This window comes from Aulonocara sp. 'chitande type north' Nkhata Bay, linkage group LG12, assembly GCF_057382095.1.
Source record: "Aulonocara sp. 'chitande type north' Nkhata Bay isolate Kocher_YH1m ecotype deep benthic linkage group LG12, A_spYH_male_GT1.1, whole genome shotgun sequence".
NCBI lineage: Eukaryota > Metazoa > Chordata > Actinopteri > Cichliformes > Cichlidae > Aulonocara > Aulonocara sp. 'chitande type north' Nkhata Bay.
The window spans coordinates 6,588,701-6,606,451 of record NC_141355.1 but is presented as its reverse complement, the minus strand read 5'-3'; the positions used below and the strand labels follow the sequence as shown (position 1 = coordinate 6,606,451).

Below are 17,751 nucleotides of genomic sequence, written 5' to 3'. Positions count from 1 at the left end.
AAACATGCACCCACAGTGAATAAACACAGTAAAAGACATTGCACTTGCACACACACACACATGCGTTCAAAGTCCCAAACAGCTCTCCAGGGTACCTGCTCAGTGACTTCAACATCCCTCCACCAACAGATGGAAAGTTTTGCTCCGAGTGGCCTGTTTGAAGTGATCAGCGGCTCTGTCATTAAGAGGCGATGTGGGCACGTGCGCTTTCCACCTTACACTGCACTGTGGCACCCTGAGGCTACCTGTGGGGTGCGTGTGTGGCTGGAGGTCGCAACCTCATAAGAGAGAGGGTTTGTTGACAACAAACACAAGACTTGTCCACAGGTGGTATGGTTCATCTCTGTGTGTGTCAATGGGACGGGAAAAAAAACTCCATCTACACGATCAGAAAAATCCTGAAGGAAGTATTTTGTACACACGGCATACAGAAAGGCGTCTTTCTTCTCTGAAAAGAACTCACTGTTCTTTAGACTGAATGTTATTTAAAGCCTGACACTTAGACTATTTTCAGATTTTTCCATCATTTTAAGGACCTGGTGATTGTGTGTATGTCTGAGGGCGGTTTGGCTTAAATTACAAGGCCTTTGATGCCTGGATAAAACAATCACAGGGAGCAGAAGAGAAGTGAAAATAAAAGAGTGCAAATAAAAAATGAGGAGCAAACATGAGGGGAGGTGTAATGAGTTTAACAGGCAGGGGAGCAATACAAACAAAAGAACAAACAGAAAGCCAGAGAGCCTGAACAGTGCTGCTAGAAACTGAACTTCGAAAGATCTTGAACCTTGAAATCAATTCAGTTGATGAAAAATCATCTGAAAACAAAATCTGCAAAACAGTGATTTGATGACTTTAGATGTCAAACAAAGGTTTTGCAGTTTTTAGACTAGTGCCTGATCGAACGAGGAAATTTAAGACCGATATTTGGTGATTTAAAACCTGATATATCAGCGGATATTTTTCGTCTTTCAGACACAGAAAACATAAACAGAGTTCTCAAACATTTATGTGCAGTTATTTTTGAGACCTTACTAATATCATGTAACAATGCAGTTAAAAGTTATGTCATGGATCACTTGACCTTACTGGGATCAGCTGATTGTTGTGTTTGTGGTTTTCCAAACAAACCACAAATACAACAACCAGCAAGTTGCAGAGTGCCCTCTAGTGGACACATTCTAGTGTATTTCTCTCTTCAAATCATCTTTAATTTTTAAATGATTCATTGGTTTCGTGGTGGACCACTGGAGGGCTCCACTCATACCCAGTGTACAGGAAGTGTGTTGCTGAGTTTTGTGGCGCGATGTAGTCAGTTGTTGTTAGGTCAAGAACAAAGTTGGCGTGAGAAGTGAGAGCTCTCGTGTCGTCTGTGTTTACCTCCACAGTTTATTGATTTATCGTTACATATCCTGACACTAATATATTAACAAATATTAGTCAATCTATATTGATTTGCTTACTTTTGGACCTGAGCCAAGTTTACAAAGAAAAGACATTAAACTGATCTCGTTGCAGCTCTCTTTTACATGTGACCAATCGGCGCATTACACGTACGTACAACTCAAGAAACGAATGTTTGTGCGTTTAAATAAGCCTACCCGGATCAGTACAACGCCACAACGTTGAGCTGTGTTGCACAGATGTGTCAGCGTGTCCTTGAATGCACCGAAACAGGCATTTCACACAACCCACATAAAACGACTGGAGTGTTCTGCAAAACTATCAAGTGGATGGCACAGTGCAGCGTACGAGAGGAAAACCTTGTCAAGGATGAAACGCTTTCATTTGTTTACTTTCACGTCATAAAAGTTTAGCAGATCAAAAGCCATCTCTTAAACATAGTATGTTATTGTTTCTTTGGATACAAAAACAAGGACAAAAATGTCTTCTTTGATCAAGTAACACAGATGAACTTAAACCAAATGCTGAAAGAAATCAAGATGTGACTGCATTTCATTCTGTATGCAAATGTGAGCTGTGTGTGTACTTGCTTGCATTTAGACCCATCATATGTGTGTATGAATGTGCACGACTCACTAGGACATGTCACGGTCAGGTCAAAGCTTCACCACCCTCCCTAATCTAAATCAAGCCAAGCTAGTCCAAACAGAGCTCCATTGAAGAGGCGGGACACGGGGAGCGCCTGTTGCTTCATGGCCGGGTGAAAAGCTCTCAGTCCGGGACTCGCCACTGCGGTCAGCTTCCACCAGCCTTCCAGCCTTCCTCTCACTGTCTGCTATAAATACACCCAGCCTCTTCTTATAGCTTCCAACCGCCTAGCCACTTGCACACTAAACTGTGATTAAAGGCCTATTTTAGGGGGCGCTTTGAAGCAGCGACAAAACGGCGAATGAGAGGCAGAGACAAGACAGACAGAGGAGGGAGAGACGCCGCTCAGCGCCCCCACACAATCATCCAGATAGACCCTAGCGTGTGCACAGACCTCCATAAGAGCAGGCACCCTTTTTGAAAGAATAAAAACAACACTGCTCTGACAAAGACACACACACATGCACGCACGTACACAGCAAAGCTTCGTCTGCTCAACAGAAGTTCACAAGGAAGGCAGGTGTACGACAGAATGAGAGCATGAAGAAAGACAGAGACATTAAAGGGAAAGATATGCATACCCTTACTAGCTGAATCTACCTATTGTTATTTAGGGCTCATTAACACTGAGCGAGTTTCATTGGAATTCATGTCAGGACCGACTCGATGCTGAACAAAGCAAAATAATACCAAATAAAGGGACAGGTTTTAAGGTGATACATTTCTTGTTTCCACGTGTAAATCCTTGTTTGTAGCATCTGTTTTCTGTAAAAGCTTTATTGTTGCCGCTTTTGATAAACAGTCACGCCTATAGAGCGCTCAATTCAGGAGAATTGGAAGAGAGCGTGATGGAGTGGGAGGGGAGGAAGTGGTAAAAGTGGATTAACACAAGAAGAAGTGAGCCCATTGGGGGTGGGGGTTGGTTTTCAGGGGGGATGACGAGGCAAGATGAAAGGAAGAGGTGGGGGCGACGGCGGTGGTGGTGAACAGCCTAGCTCGGTGGGGTGTCGCCACTGCAATCCACAACAAGCAGAACAAATCAAGAACTGGTTGAAGTCAAGAGTACAGTTTTTCCATGCGTCGTGGTTCAGCATGTATGAGCCTTACAGCGACGGGCACCAGCTGTGGTGAGCCAGGCCGCTTTGTGCACAATGCTGTGTTGATGACACACACAGAGAGATACAAGGGAGCCTGTGGAGTGGAATGGAGTTCGGGATTTTAAAGGCCACAACCTCCAGTGATTTCACAACAAAAGACACAAAGACTATGGAGAACTACAGTGAAAATGTGTCCTCATGCTGTACGCCAGCGGTCCCCAACCTTTTTTGCGCCACAGACCGGTTTATGCCCGACAATATTTTCACGTACGGGCCTTTAAGGTGTCGCGGAACCGAAAAAAAGAAGATTTATTCCTAACACACGTGAAAAGACCCAGGAAAAACGCTGAAAACCGATAAAAACCCTGAAAACCATACATTTCAAACCTGAGCCTCAACTCTCGCGGCCCGGTACCGGTCCGAGGCCCGGGGGTTGGGGCCCGCTGCTGTATGCAGTTAAATCTGGTTTAGACAGACACCAGTGGTCTGAGTGTATGCGTTTGTCCTCTTGTGTCTATTCATTTTCAATTCAGCGGCAAATTCTATTCAGGAATTTGCTGCTCAGAGTCTTGCTGACTGTAGTATTAACATTCAGCCACCTCAGTGACAGCACATTCCAGTTCTGACATTTCTGACGAGTATCATTATGTAGTACTTAGTTCAAGCATTTTTCTACTCATTTAATCACAGTGCAGCTGTGTAGAAGTGGACCTTCTATGCTCCATATTTTTATTAATGGACTGTGCTTGAACAGCCTCGCTTGATTTTACAGTTCAAAATATTCCTTATGTGTCTTACGTTGGGTTTCAGTGAACCCTCCCATCAGTTCATCCACAGTCTGAGAGAAGCATTTTATCTGCTCTCCCCTTCCCTACAACTTTCTTACTAAGTGATAATCGCAAAATAAAGATCTGAGGATAAGGACGGGGGAGCTAGAGGTGCCAGAGATGACCATATTAGCGATATCTGTTCTCAGTGACATCATATAGATGCAAAAATAGAAAAAAATACTAGTCGTTGTCCTCCCTCAGCCTCCTACTTGATGTTTCTTCTTGAGTCATTACATCCACAAGATTTTCAGAAAACTTGACCTCAAACGCATTATCTGTACATACACTGACCTCATTGTGTGAAACACAATAGGAATATTTAATATGAGCATGTGTCACTTTAACCCCATCAGTTGGCAGGCCATGAAAGAAGAAAGCAATCAAATCGACTGCTTAAACAACCCGTGAGGTGTTGTGCGTCATTCTTCATAATCTAAAACCGTTGCATACAGTTTGCGTCCCTCACTGCTGCAAAAAAAAGGTCCTTTGGATAAGAGTACCCTCAGACTGGCATTTTCATTTTAATGCACATGCCCACTTGCCCCCACATCAGCCCTCACGAAGTCAGAACGACAACAGAGAGCAGCGCAGGTCTCGACATTTGGTCCCGGCTGTTAATCTTCCCCGACCAATCAGCACAGGGTCAGTGGATGACTGGCACTCAAGCAGATAAAAAGCTATGATGAATCTCCTCCTTCCATTCCCTCCCACTTTTGTCCCCCCACCATCTATCCTCCCAGTCATGCACAGCCTCTCTCTGCCTCCTCCTCTCCCTCGCTCTCAACCACTCATTACTGTAATTGGAGGGTTTGAGGAGATAAGGCAGAGAAACAGAAAGAAGGAGGGTAAAGAAGAAAGAAGGTTGAGAGAGAGAAGAGAGAGGTTTCTGGAGGTCAGAGGCCCAGCCCTTTTCCAATCTGCTTCTACAGAGTGTATGTGTGTTTTTTTCTCAATCTTTCTTTTCTTAAATCACGAGGCGTACATTTGCTTTGGCCTTTCTTTAAAGATGCAGGGCTCATTTTCAGCATCAAAGCTCGCTAGGTTTTCAAGCATAATATCAAATTTGTAAGGGCTTAGATTCTACAACTTCTTTCTTTCTTTCCTTCTTTCTTTCCGTACAGCTGTGTTTTGTCAGATTTCTGGCTTACCGGCCTCTGTCATTGGGCTGGGGCTGAGAAGTTTATGTGTGGTTGTGTATGAGCGTATGTGAAAGCTAAAGCCATGGAATAAAATATGGTGTTCAGCAGAGAAAGTCAGTAAGGACTGGGACAGACGGTGGTGTTTTCAGCTAAAGCATTTTCTGTGGTCAATGGAAATTGGTCAGGTTAAGTGTGTGAAAGTAGTAGCTTAAAGCAACATAATGGATACTACAATCCAATCGAATCCAAAAAAGCAGGTGCAAAAAGAAGGACAAGGTCAGATTTGAGGCGCACAGACAACAGATATCTGAAATCTGTTCCACTTGTAAGATTAAGTAGCGAGGCGGGCAGAATGTTGCCAAGAAATCCCACAAAAAACGCTCGCCTGGTGACATGACCCTAACAGATGTGTAGACCTGGGTTAATGTCAACTTGACAAAATCAAAAAACAGTTGCTTGTTTTGAATTAAGAGAACAGCACATTCATTTCAATATACTTCCACTACCTTATAGACGCTACGGGAAGGTTAATTTAAAATAAACCCTATATTTGGTTTCTGGCTTTTCTGCCATTTGCACTACCACCGCACATCATTTCGCTCTTTACCGTTATTTGTACAAATGCCACCTACAGTGAGACACCTGTGCAAAAGTTGTTGCACTTGGAAAGACTTGCTGTGTTCCCCAAACCTTTTTTTCATCACCACATTTAAGCCCAGCGTGAGCACAGAGTGACAGGGAACTGTAGCAGAGAGGAAAAAGCTGCTACTTTTCATTATTCATATAGGCTAGTGCAGTGCACCAGTGCAGCTAAATTAAGCTGCCCTGTTCACAGACTCCAGTGCTATTGTTGAACTGTATTCCATTAAGCTCTTTATTAAAACTGACAATATATCATGAGCTAAAACTGTGTTTGTTCCTTCCAGCTGTTTGTAGGAGTCTTTCATTTAAATTTGTTAAACACCTCTGGCAACAGCAGGGTCAATTTCAATTTTAATTGCACCAAATCACAAGAGCATACACCCTGAGACACACTTATATTTTAAAGGAAAAGACCCTATTATATTAGACCCCCCACCCCCAAACAATTAGATGTCCCCCTCCATCCCAAAAATGCACAATCTATCCCTATTTTATTTTACCCCTAGTTTGCTACAAACTACTACTAGAGAATTAGTTTGACCCATTGTTAACGAATTAGGTCCTCCGGGAACCAGCGGGCTTCTAGTGCCTAATGGGTAAGTCAAAAAGTAGAAAAAGCAGACAGCATCTCAGTATTCATGGGTAAGAAAACCTTTTGCGAAAAAGGATGAATGAGCAACTTGTACAATATGAACATAAATGTGAAATATTATCCGTATAAAAGGGAAAAAGAAATCAAGACACATGCACTACATCAGGGTGCAGAATGAGAAAATATGAGCGAAAAATGTAAAGTATGTAAATTTTCAGCACTCATTAGCAGCTCCACGAGGGCCATACATAATGTGTGTACATAAAATGTCTCATTAGAAGCCAACAGTGATTTCTTTTCCCCCCCTCCACTAATGTGGCGAGTGGCTGGTGAGGAATAACAACAGGCCTAAAATTTCAAATGTCAACATGTGACTTTAAAAAAAAATATAAGAGGGGAAGAAGAAATAGAAGAAGAAGAGGGGAGATAGCGAGACACAGAGAGAGGATGTTTGCTTTTCTTCTCCTGCAACCCCATGTAAGCCTCGTTTAATTGCAGGGTGTGTGAGGGGGGTGGGGGTAAATATTATCTCTTCAACCATCTCTCCCCTACCATAACCCAACTCACTCAGCAGCACACACACACACACACACACACACACACACACACACACACACACACACACACACACACACACACACTCCCCTCCTATACCACCTAAAAGCTCCAAATCCCTCAGACTGTCAACCAAGCAGTATACACACACGTATAAACAAGGGGAGATTAGATAGGCAGATTCACAACTACACACACACACACACACACACACACACACACACACACACACACACACACGGACATCTCCCTCCAAACAAATACGTATAAACAGAACGGCCCTCCGTCGCTCTATATTTTCCTTCCGTCTTCTTTTATCATCGCCCGTCTTCTTGTGTCTGTCTAACACGCACACGCGCTCACATGGATGCTTCGCAGAGATGGTTAGGTGCAATGTGAATTGCTGGGTGAACGGCCGGCAGTTTGCGTCTGTGTTTTCCTCTCTCTCTGTCTATCCTCTGAAGCTACTTTCTGCCCTTTTAAGGCAGTTACTGACTGGCCTCTCTCCCCAGTCTCTCGCTCACTTTCCTGCTTTCTTTCCATTATACCTCCCCTCTCTCTCCCTCTCTTTTCATTTTGTCTCTCCACTCCAATCCATCGTTCCCTCTTTCTGCAGCTGTATCCCCCCCCCCCCATTTCTCTCCTATCTCCTTCTCAGCACTGTAGCAAGAATCCATCCATATAAGTCATTTAACCCAGTAGCAGGGCCTGAAAATCTCATTTTTTTCCTTCCCCTCTCTTGCCAAGCGAAGAAATCTGTCAACAGGTATGATAATCCTGCTTGTTTCCAATGCAACTCATTTTGCATCAAGAATCTCACTGCACGTGAGAGCCACACTCAAATCAGAGATGACGTGACGCGATCTGCCTTTCTCCTATGTTTCATGATGAGATTTTTATGATGACTTTTATGACAGAGGCACTCCCGATATGAAAGCGAAGCTGCACGAGAAACCACGGGAGTTGTCTTTCAACACACTTTTTTTCTAAAAAGGAAAAATGCAAAAAAAGGGTTATTTATTCCTTGGTAGCAGATGTCCCCGTTTCCCCTGTCTGGTGTGTCTTCGCCACAAGTGTATGCCAGCCAAAGTGTGTGCCGGCTAGAGTGCAGCAGCAGAGATCTGTGCTGCTCTGTGCCAGCGCTGGCTTCACTTTGTCACAACGGAGCATTTCACCACAAACTATCAACACCCTGCTGATTGTTTTTTCCCCCCATCTTCTCTGTCCTTACATTACACCAAAAACGCCAGTGATGAGGTGTTGTAAGGATATAGAAAAAAAAAGAAAAGGAGAATGGGAGTGATAGCGGCTGTGAAAGAAGCTTTTGAAATATCCCCACGCTCCTTCGCCGCTGCCGCTACCGCCGTGCGCACCATTCTCCTCGAGAGCGGCTGAAATCGAAGCTGTTTGTGAAAACGCCATAAGAGCATTTCAGGTTCATACAATGAGCCGCGGCACACAAAGCAAAAGAGGGGAGGGGAGGGATAAAAGGCAAAAAAGAAAGAGCAGGAAGAGAGAGAAAGGGAGCTAGAGATATGGGATGAAAGGTGGGATAGGTGGAACAGAGAGGTGAGAAAATATACTTTTTCACAGCTTTTTTCCCCCCCACTTCTCTTTATAGTATTTCCCTAATCCCCAAGAGAGTGAGGCAGCTCTTCTCCCTGGAGGGATTTAAAAAAAAGACTATTTCTTAGCTCGCAACAATTGGCATTGTTCAGTGAAGAAAGCTGGGTTTGGCTGCAGAGGAGAGCTGAGATAAATGGTGCAAATTCAGCTGAGCGCTAGGATTATACTGATGCATTGTTTCACTGAGGGTCGATGTGGGCCTTATCTCAGAAAACCTCCACCTCTGATATAACGGAGAAATCCTCCTGATTGTTGTTATGGAATACATCTGTCCAATTATTGGTTTTGTATCCGATGCCTGACCAAATAAGTCATTTCAGTGACTGATCTATCAGTCTAATAAATCGACCTTATTGGCTCGGTCAGAAGACCGCATAAAAATGAAACATTTCTTTTAGAGGATTCAGTCAGTGGATATAATATCAGGGATGTGTAAATGTATCACCTTCTGTAACACTGGCCAGAAGTGGCTAGGGATGGGTATCATTTAGGATTTATCCGATACCAGTACCAAATCGGTACTTTTGAAACGATGCCGGTGCTTAAAGAATGGAGAACACAAAATTGGCCCACAAACCTCTTAGCTGTTTTTTTGTAAAAAGATAACAATGTTAGCCTTTTCTGCAGCTATGGGGCATATATGGTATCACTCTTGGCTGGAAGCAGTGCTTAATCAATGGAAAAAACACCAATTTTGTCCAAAAACCTCTCATGTTTAGCTGTTTTCCACTTTTTCTTTGGTCATTTTAGCCTTTTTGGCCAGGGTGAAGGGAGCATCTGCCATCAAACAAGAAGACAGCCGCATGTAACTACGACGGTGTTTGCTAGTTCACCTTACATGCATTAATGTAATAACGTGGTTAGCCTACTCAACGTAAATTACACACGAACAACATTAAGCGACTCACGCAGAGAAGAACGGCTGCTGCTGCCATCATCCGTCATCATTTCTGCAACACTGGCAGGGCTAGGGGCCAGGACTCTCCTCTTCGGGTTTTTGGGGGATGTTGCTCCGTGTCCGATAACAGGCACCACACCCGCAGTAGATGTGCACGGTGTGAGGTCTCGCAGCAAGCTATCAAATACGGTGCATTTCTCGGCTTTTAAAAAAAACGCTATGCGTCGCCAGGTGTTTCATCGGATTCGAGGAGTTACCTCCTTTGCACAGTATCACCTTAAAGCACTTGTTGCAGGCTGCTGAGTTTGCATCTTTTGCTGTGAAATATAGCCAGAATTTGACCGCTTCGCCTTGGGCATTTTTAATCTGTATCTCTGCTTTGAAAGAACGTACGTACCTGGGCCCACCTACTATCCTCGGAAAGGTAAAATGATTGGCTAGAATCCAAAGTGTATGACATTTCAGGAAAAAAAAGCACCGAAATAAAGCACCGAAATGTGTGCTGCTTTTCGGTCTGGTTACTACCGATTATGTCAGAACCGGTGCCATAATAGCACCAGATACTGGTACCCATCCCTAGTAATGGCTTGTCTTAACAGGGCTGATCTTTGAAGGAATGCAGAGAATTCAATTTGGAGGAACTTATAGTGCCTGTAGGGCAGGGATATTTATGGTATCTGTGAGTGCATACTGTCAGCAACTTTGTATAAAAGTGTAGATGAATCCGAAAAGTCAGGTTGATTTGTCTTAAACCTGAATTCTTTCTAAAAGCAAGCAGGAGGTGATCTGTGACTAGATGTCTGTGACGTCTGTTGTGTCCTTAGGGTCAGATCCACGCCTTGTTCATCACATACAGTTTCAAAATACAAAGATGAAAATGGTGAAAACACCCAGGTCGAGGCTTTAGTATTCACAGTATATAGTTTATCAACACTATCACTTGTGTGTGTGAAGATATCAGGTGAAAAAAACAACCTATGCTAAAGCTTGATTGTAAAACTGAAAAAAAAAAGTAAATAAAAAATCCCAGTACATGTGATTGTTTCCACTTGGAGGCACATAAGCTTTAGTACTCTCTCACTGGGCCCACCCATGGGTCCCTCCTTGGCCTGAAGACAATATGTCAGTATGTCATCCCAAAATTATAACTTACTCCATCCCTATTACAAACTATCAGCTCTTAATTCACTGATCGCTCACCTTGATTTCGAACAGTCTTGCGCGGGATCGGGTTCCAGTTGAGGCCCAGCGATTTCTCCCATCCGACCAGAAACACCAGGAGGAGGACCTTCGTCCCCCACATACCTCCTATGGGAGCTCCCATTTGGCGCTGAGCGATGGATCGAGGGATCAATCAGTCGATCAGAGCAACTTGAGAGAACGGCCCAGCTCCTGGCAGCGTGCCTGGAGCAAAAGAAAAAAATCACATCAGCTGGAGGCAGCAATTCACTTCATTTTATTGGCTTAGCTGCTTATCAGAAACAATTTTGTCAGAGCAGTATTTACAACATGTGCATTTTTCAAAAAGCCACACAAAAGAGTTCACACACTCAAGCCGCTCTGAAAGATAAATGTCTCATTTTGAAAAGATGCAGAATATATTTGAACACTGTCATCAAAATCCACAATAATGCAAAAGAGGAGTGAGTTATGCAAATCGTTAAAGCCTACAAGGACATAGTTTTAATCGCTGTACGTGCCCCTGTTTGTGCCTGTCTGCCAACATAAACAAACTAAACATTTTAATGACTTTTGGCCAGGAAGGTTAGCAGCAAAGTTTTTTCCTGCCTCTCCCTCGCTCCGAGTGATAATCCAGCTATCGCCACTCAGAAAGCTCAGAAATAGCTTATCGCTAAACTCTTGTCAAGCCAATTCAGCGGCAGTATATTAAGCCGGGGCTGAGTTATCAAAGTTAACTGGTGCTGGCAACGCATCAAACGCCAATGTGGTGGGAAATGAATGTCGAGACAAGGACAATCCAATAGCACTGTGTTGTAAATGAATTGGCTTATACATAATGAACATCGAGTGTGCGGCTAGGACGTAGCATTACAGTCCAATAATGGTGCCTGGTGATTGACTTGTTATGATGCTGCAGGAAGGATTGATACATGAGCTATTTCTGTCACGGACCCGGTTCCGGGGACTCGGGGTTCGTGAACAGTGTGGACCTTTATTGTTATTAGTGTATTGGATGTATGTTTGCTGCACTGTGTTCTTGTGTTCAATGCTGGTGTGTGTATGTGTGTGAGGCTGGAGGATGAAGGACAGCCACCTGCAGGCCTGATGGGTGTGGCCCTGCCAGCTGCTGGTCACGCCTAGCTTACCACACACCTGCTTCTGATCAGGATCGTCGGGGGAGCTACTTAACAGAGCGATGGAGCTTCCTCCGGCGCAGGATCGTTGAGTTAGACTCCATGTCAGTGTTTGTAGTGCTGGTCAGTGTATGCCTGCTGGAGTTGGTGCCATAACGGCTGTGTCTGTGTTTTTTCCTCAGGAGAGTGGAACACAGGACTGCAAGACACACGGGGTGTGTGAAGGCACAGGGGCAGAGAGCACGGGATACCAGCACTTGGGAGAAGACACGTCACGGGAGTCGAGGGAGCACTTTTGGAGATTCAATGTGTGGTGTACATTTACCTCACTGTAAATAAACCCACTGTTCATTTCATTAAGTCCAGCGTTTGGGTCCTTTCTCCAACATCCCCCACGGTCTGCCCCCCAGACCGTGACAATTTCACATTAACACCACACACTTCAAACTCTGGTTTTGTATGCCTGGAGGGTGTTAAACCCACGGTAATACCAAATGAATGCGTAAATCGGTCTAGCACCAAATTATTAAATAATACACAAACTCAGGAAGCTAAAGATTAAGAGACAAGCTCTTTTTGACTGATTTGTTGGCTTAGAGTTCAAACAATTAATCAACTTTTGGAAGAAAGAAAATCTCACTACTCGATCTGGTCACACTTATACTTTATTAAAGTTGTGTGATCTTTGTGTGGGTATTTTGCAGAATAAAACAGAGTGAATGGAAATTATTAAGAAAAGAAAAAAGCATGTATATATAAGAAATAGAAACATTTCTTCTCAGAAAAGGCTGCACATTGTGTCTTCCTGCCACGTCTTAGGCCAAAACCTGCAATAGCTTCAGGTTGGCTGCACCCTGATCTCTGTGGCTCTGCTGAGGTTGAAAACTAGTACATTGATTTTGTTCATAAGGTTGTACACACAATAAGCAGCAGAAGAAGCTGGCAGGAAAAAGAAAACTGACAAAAGGGGAACGTGTTTTAAAAGGTTACAAAATTTTCTAAAGCATCAGATACCAATTATGAAGCTGGAAACTGGGTTGCACAACCTCTTTGAAACACACAAAGGTCTCAAGAAAAGCGTACAAAATACTCTCTTCACAGTATTCGTTAACATTTTTTTCTCTTGTTTACTATTTCTTTACCTGTTTGTGATTATTTGGGAGACTCTTGGGAACAACTCTAAATGTCATTTTTATGTGCTGGACAGCAGCTGAAATATACAGAACTTCCACACACAGACAAATGCGCGCAAACCATCTGTAAGCTTCCCCCTCTGCACCTGCTGCTGCTGTGCATCAGCGAGCAAAATGGTGCTTTTGATGATGCGTGCTTATTGGAGAAGGGATCCAATTGACTTTTAAACAGGTGCAAAATGTCAAACTTTAACCCAGCACAAAGGCAGAAACCACCTTAGTGTGCTTAGCACGCAGTTTTACTCCTTTGCCCACATCTATTCCCACGTGTGAATAATACATTCCAGTGCTGGCAAACAAATATTTGGTCTATTTAGGGGATTGGCAGGGGAGGTAATTGAGATTTAGAGATCTGTGTGTGTGTGTTTGTATGTGTGTGTGCGGTTTGAGTGTGTAAGCTCACGTCTGCCCAGTGTGACAGTTATTGATTACACTTTTTAAAAGTATAAAAAAGAGATACCCCCACACCAGCCTTCTCAATTAACACGCCTTTAATTGAGCGTGCTCAAATGCTAGGTTGGGGTGCGGGCTCTCCGAGCTTTGCCATGGCAGGGCTACCAGCTTTATTGGATCGATGCTGGAGGCTTTGGTGTAGCCAACGCTTGAGTGAGCAGAGAAGAGATTGAGATGGCGGTAGAGAAATGGAGAAAGAAGAAGAAAAAAAAATCTCCCTCATCTCCAGGCTGAGAGGTAACGAAGTGAAGTAGACATCCCGAAGGCTGGATTAAGCGAAGAAGCAGCATGTAAATACTACAGAGGGGGAACGAGGAGGAACAGAGCGAGATGATGAAGAGGGATTCAAAGCTGTCTCGTCTGTCTGCAGAAAAGCTTAAAATTTCTGTATACCTTACTCTCTTTTCCCTCCCCCTTTGTCTGTCACGTCTTTTTTTGATCATCTCCTCTTTAATCTTCTCTGCTATTTCAACAACGGAACTGTTTAGCATAGAAAATATTGCCAGTAAGGTAAAACCGTCTTTTAGCTTGTGTAGTGTTTGCAGTAGAAAGCAGAAGTGCACACTGCAATTCATCCTCGAAGGAAGAACTTGTCACATGGTTAAGCTTCCAAGGCAATCAGTGCAAATATGATCACATGATTGTCTGACAAACTAACAACATGGAGTCGTAACAGTTCAGTGTCCCTAAAAAAGATGAACAAAAAACAACTCAATATTTTGGAATCTTCAAAAAGAAAATCTAACAGGATGCTGGTTTAGCTCAGTGAGTTGAGCGGGCGACCACGTGGCCTATGACCAAGAGCGGCCGGCCCGGGTTTGAACTCGAGCCACAGCCCTTTGCGCATGTCTGCCCTCGATTTCCTGTCTATTCTTCACCAAGTCTATCAAATAAAGCTAAAAAGGTCAAATGTAACTAATTATTTACGTCACATGTGTTCTTTTCTAGTTTTGGAACACGTGACAGCATTAAGTCAAGTCAACACCAGAGAAGTAAAGAGATTTCAATTTTCATATATCAAAATAAACCGTCTCATCTTGTATTGTTGTTTTTCAGAGCTGGCCCAGCAAAGAATCTCTGAACTGTATCCCAGCAGTGTTTGCACTCTCCCGGCCCCTGTGTCGGGTAAGCAGCTCGGCTTCGGTGAGTGCAGACATGCAGAGTGCCTGTACAGTTACAAAAATTTGAGCATAAATTTACCAATAATTTTTTTAATGGTAATGCCTAATTTTTGCATTTATACTATCACAGATTAATTTTCTCAAATTCTCATGGTCAAAACATCTTCCTGGAGAACTTTTTTGTCCAAATTTGTTGTTATTATATTATATTATAGTGAAAAATAATCATTATCAACTTAATAAATACATACCATCCATTCTAATATTTTTATTCAAATTTTAAAACGGCATCACACAGACTTTGTCATTATTGACTTGTAAAAGTATATATATATATATCATATAATAATATAAAAAAGTAAAATATAATATATTTATATCACCCTTTGTGTGAACTTATATCAGTCACTTTGAAGAACAAGTTTCAAGAGCAGTCAAGTGCAAACATCTTTAAAGTGGAATGTACAATATAGCATTAACTGATACTACAATACCCATAATACATCTCTAAAAATTGCTCGCAAAAGGTCAGACATGCTTTTGAGAAGTGTGTCTCTGTGTGTGTGGTCATGTTTATTGTGTTAGATGGGTGCTTTAACCTCAATGTACACCAACACACGGGATTGTTTGATTGTGGGGACTTGGTTCTATGGCAAAGCTTAGCATTATGTTTAGTTTGGGGTTTCGTGCGTGTTTGTTCGAGGCTGTGGGAAGCTTTAGAGACGCCTTATCAAACAAGATATCTGGGACGTTTCATTGGATGTAACAGGTTTTATGTAATGAATAGACACCTTGGTCTTTTCTTCCAGTTTACTTAGTTAAGTGAGATATCATCAAGTCATACTAATCTATCCCACACATCAATGCATTTGAATGATTTAAGTGCTCTAATAAAAACCATATAATACAAAGAAAACCAAAGCATTCTCATAAGTGAGAACAAATGGTAAAATATGCACCTGCAGCAGTGTTGTCTATACAGTATTGATGACGACTGAAGAAACACTGAATATTCCAGGCTAATTTGTGGGAAGCTTTACAAAAGGGGTGGTTGAACTCTGCCTGTTCTGCGCTGTTTGTATTTTTTGTGTCATAGGAAGCAAGATTTAGTCCGACTCATTCCCAGTGACCGAATTAACTCACTTGCTCTGCCTCTCCCCACGACCTCTTTAAGGTCCTGTGGTGTCGCATAACTCTGCAGGCGGTATCAAATCATCTTTTAGCTGCTGGTGTTGTTGTTGAGCCTGGTTTAGCTAATGAGCTGAGACACGGCAGCTTAATAATATCAGTCAGTGCTCCACAATGGAGGGCTCATTAAAACATACAGAGAAATAGGCCACATGTTCTGATTAGGTTACAGAGCTCCTGCATGGGTCTGTTTTATCTTCGTGTCTGTATTTTTGTTTCTGTGTGTTTTTCGAGTGTGCTTAGAGGTAAGATGAGCCCCTGTAGGGAGAAGCTACATAGCTCTGATACTTCGAAGTGTGTGAACGTCAGCCCTCCTCCGTCCTCTTAGACCGCTTTATCTCTTTTTCCCATTTTCCTCTTCCTGCCCTTCATTTTACCCACCTACCCTTTCCTGGCAGCTTTTTCCTGCCCCAAATGATTGCTAGTCTTTCCAGGCATTGTTTGACTTTTAACCCCAACCTCTGACCTTTTTGCACGCTACTTAAAGCCAACATCGCCCACCGCCCTCCACCTAGACACAAGCACACACTTAATGTTATTTAACCCCCACTACTCCACCCATGCGCAAACACAGACAAGTACACACAGACTCACACAGACAGGATATACTATAGGACAGCCCCCATCCTTCATTCTGCCTTCATTCAAAACTATCGCAGAAGCTACCGTCAGCTCCCTTCCTTCCTTCCTTCCTTCCTGCTTCTCAACTCCAACCTTGTACCCTCCCCTTTGTCTGCACTTTTTATTGCTCCAACAGCATTTAAAAAAACACACACACAAATGAAAATTCTCACAGCTACATAAAGGCTTTTTCACCAAAATGGTAACAAGCTGGATCAAACGATTTCACACCTCATGGACGAAGGGAGTTAAGACCGACTCAAGGACTTTTATGCTACGTTCTCTTCACTTTGAAATCATCATAGCAGGAAGCTGGAGCAGTGCTGATGCATTAATGGTCAGATGTGTGGGCTTCTTTTTCGTTTTTTTGTGCCTGCAAAGGCTTATCAACATTCAAAAAGGATGTTTCCTGGTACCAAAACAGTCTTAGTAGGTTGGTCTTTAAAACATCAAGAGCACGAGAACACTGAAACAATGAAATCCAGTAACGAAACCAACATAAAACAATACCTTAGAGTTAATTTGGCTATAGCAATGATTACTAGAAATAACAAAATAATACCTGAAATTATTCTGCAAACAAATAATTTGCTTTATATCAGGTTTTAAGATTTTTTTTTTACAGTTTTATTTCAGTTTTTTATGTAGCGCCAGGTCACACAAACAGTCATCTCAAGATACTTCATAGTAAAGGACCTACAACATAAGGGACAGATCAGATGATCCCCTGTGAGGAAGTGCTCTGTCACAGTAGGGAGGAAGTGCTTCCTTGATGTGCAGCTTGTATGAATGAATACCAGCAAAAACAATTACATTTCTATAAGTCTCAGCTATTGCTTGTGATTAGAGCTAACCAGCAAACACAAAATAAACACCTTCAGAGCTCCACATGTTTATAGTGCCGCTGTTGACGTCATAGCAAGCTGACAATGACATTAAGTGCTACTTGCATAAACACAATTTTATTGAAAATGGCATCTATGTTATGTTGCATAATGACTGGGAATTATCACTTCCAGTCATTATGGAACATAACATAGACTGCCAGTGTCTTTAAACAGGGGAGTATCAGGCAGTGCACCACACCTGAATATAGAAAAACACAATTTATTGATGCACTTTGCACATTTCCTGCACTCCCTTCTTTATTCTCTTATAGACTCTGTTTGTCCTGTGTGTTGTTCGCTATCTCTCTCTTCTCTTTCCCTTCAAAGCCCCAACTGATCTGATGGCTACGCCTACCTGGTTCTGCTGGAGGTTAAAAGAGAGTTCTTCCTGTTCACTGCGTTTTCTGACTGGGAAACAGCCAATCATTGGAGAGCTCTCTTAACATTTTAGGGCCACTTTGAACTGGTGCTATATCATTTAGCTGAATGTGAGAAAATGCTTGGCAATAAAATTATTTTATGGCAAACAGATTCAAGTAATAGAC

At 42.7% G+C, this 17,751-nt stretch overlaps 1 protein-coding gene across 2 annotated transcripts in view; it reads right to left on the bottom strand.

Moving 5' to 3' along the window:
* The window catches only part of sema4c (sema domain, immunoglobulin domain (Ig), transmembrane domain (TM) and short cytoplasmic domain, (semaphorin) 4C), a 110,539-nt gene that overhangs the window by 43,722 nt on the left and 49,066 nt on the right, over nt 1-17,751 (bottom strand). For both annotated transcript variants that reach the window (XM_086313360.1, XM_086313359.1), the window contains one exon: nt 10,629-10,832. In XM_086313360.1, the coding sequence (XP_086169486.1) occupies nt 10,629-10,752 (124 nt within the window). In that variant the 5' untranslated portion in view covers nt 10,753-10,832. The remainder of the gene's footprint in view (nt 1-10,628; nt 10,833-17,751) is intronic.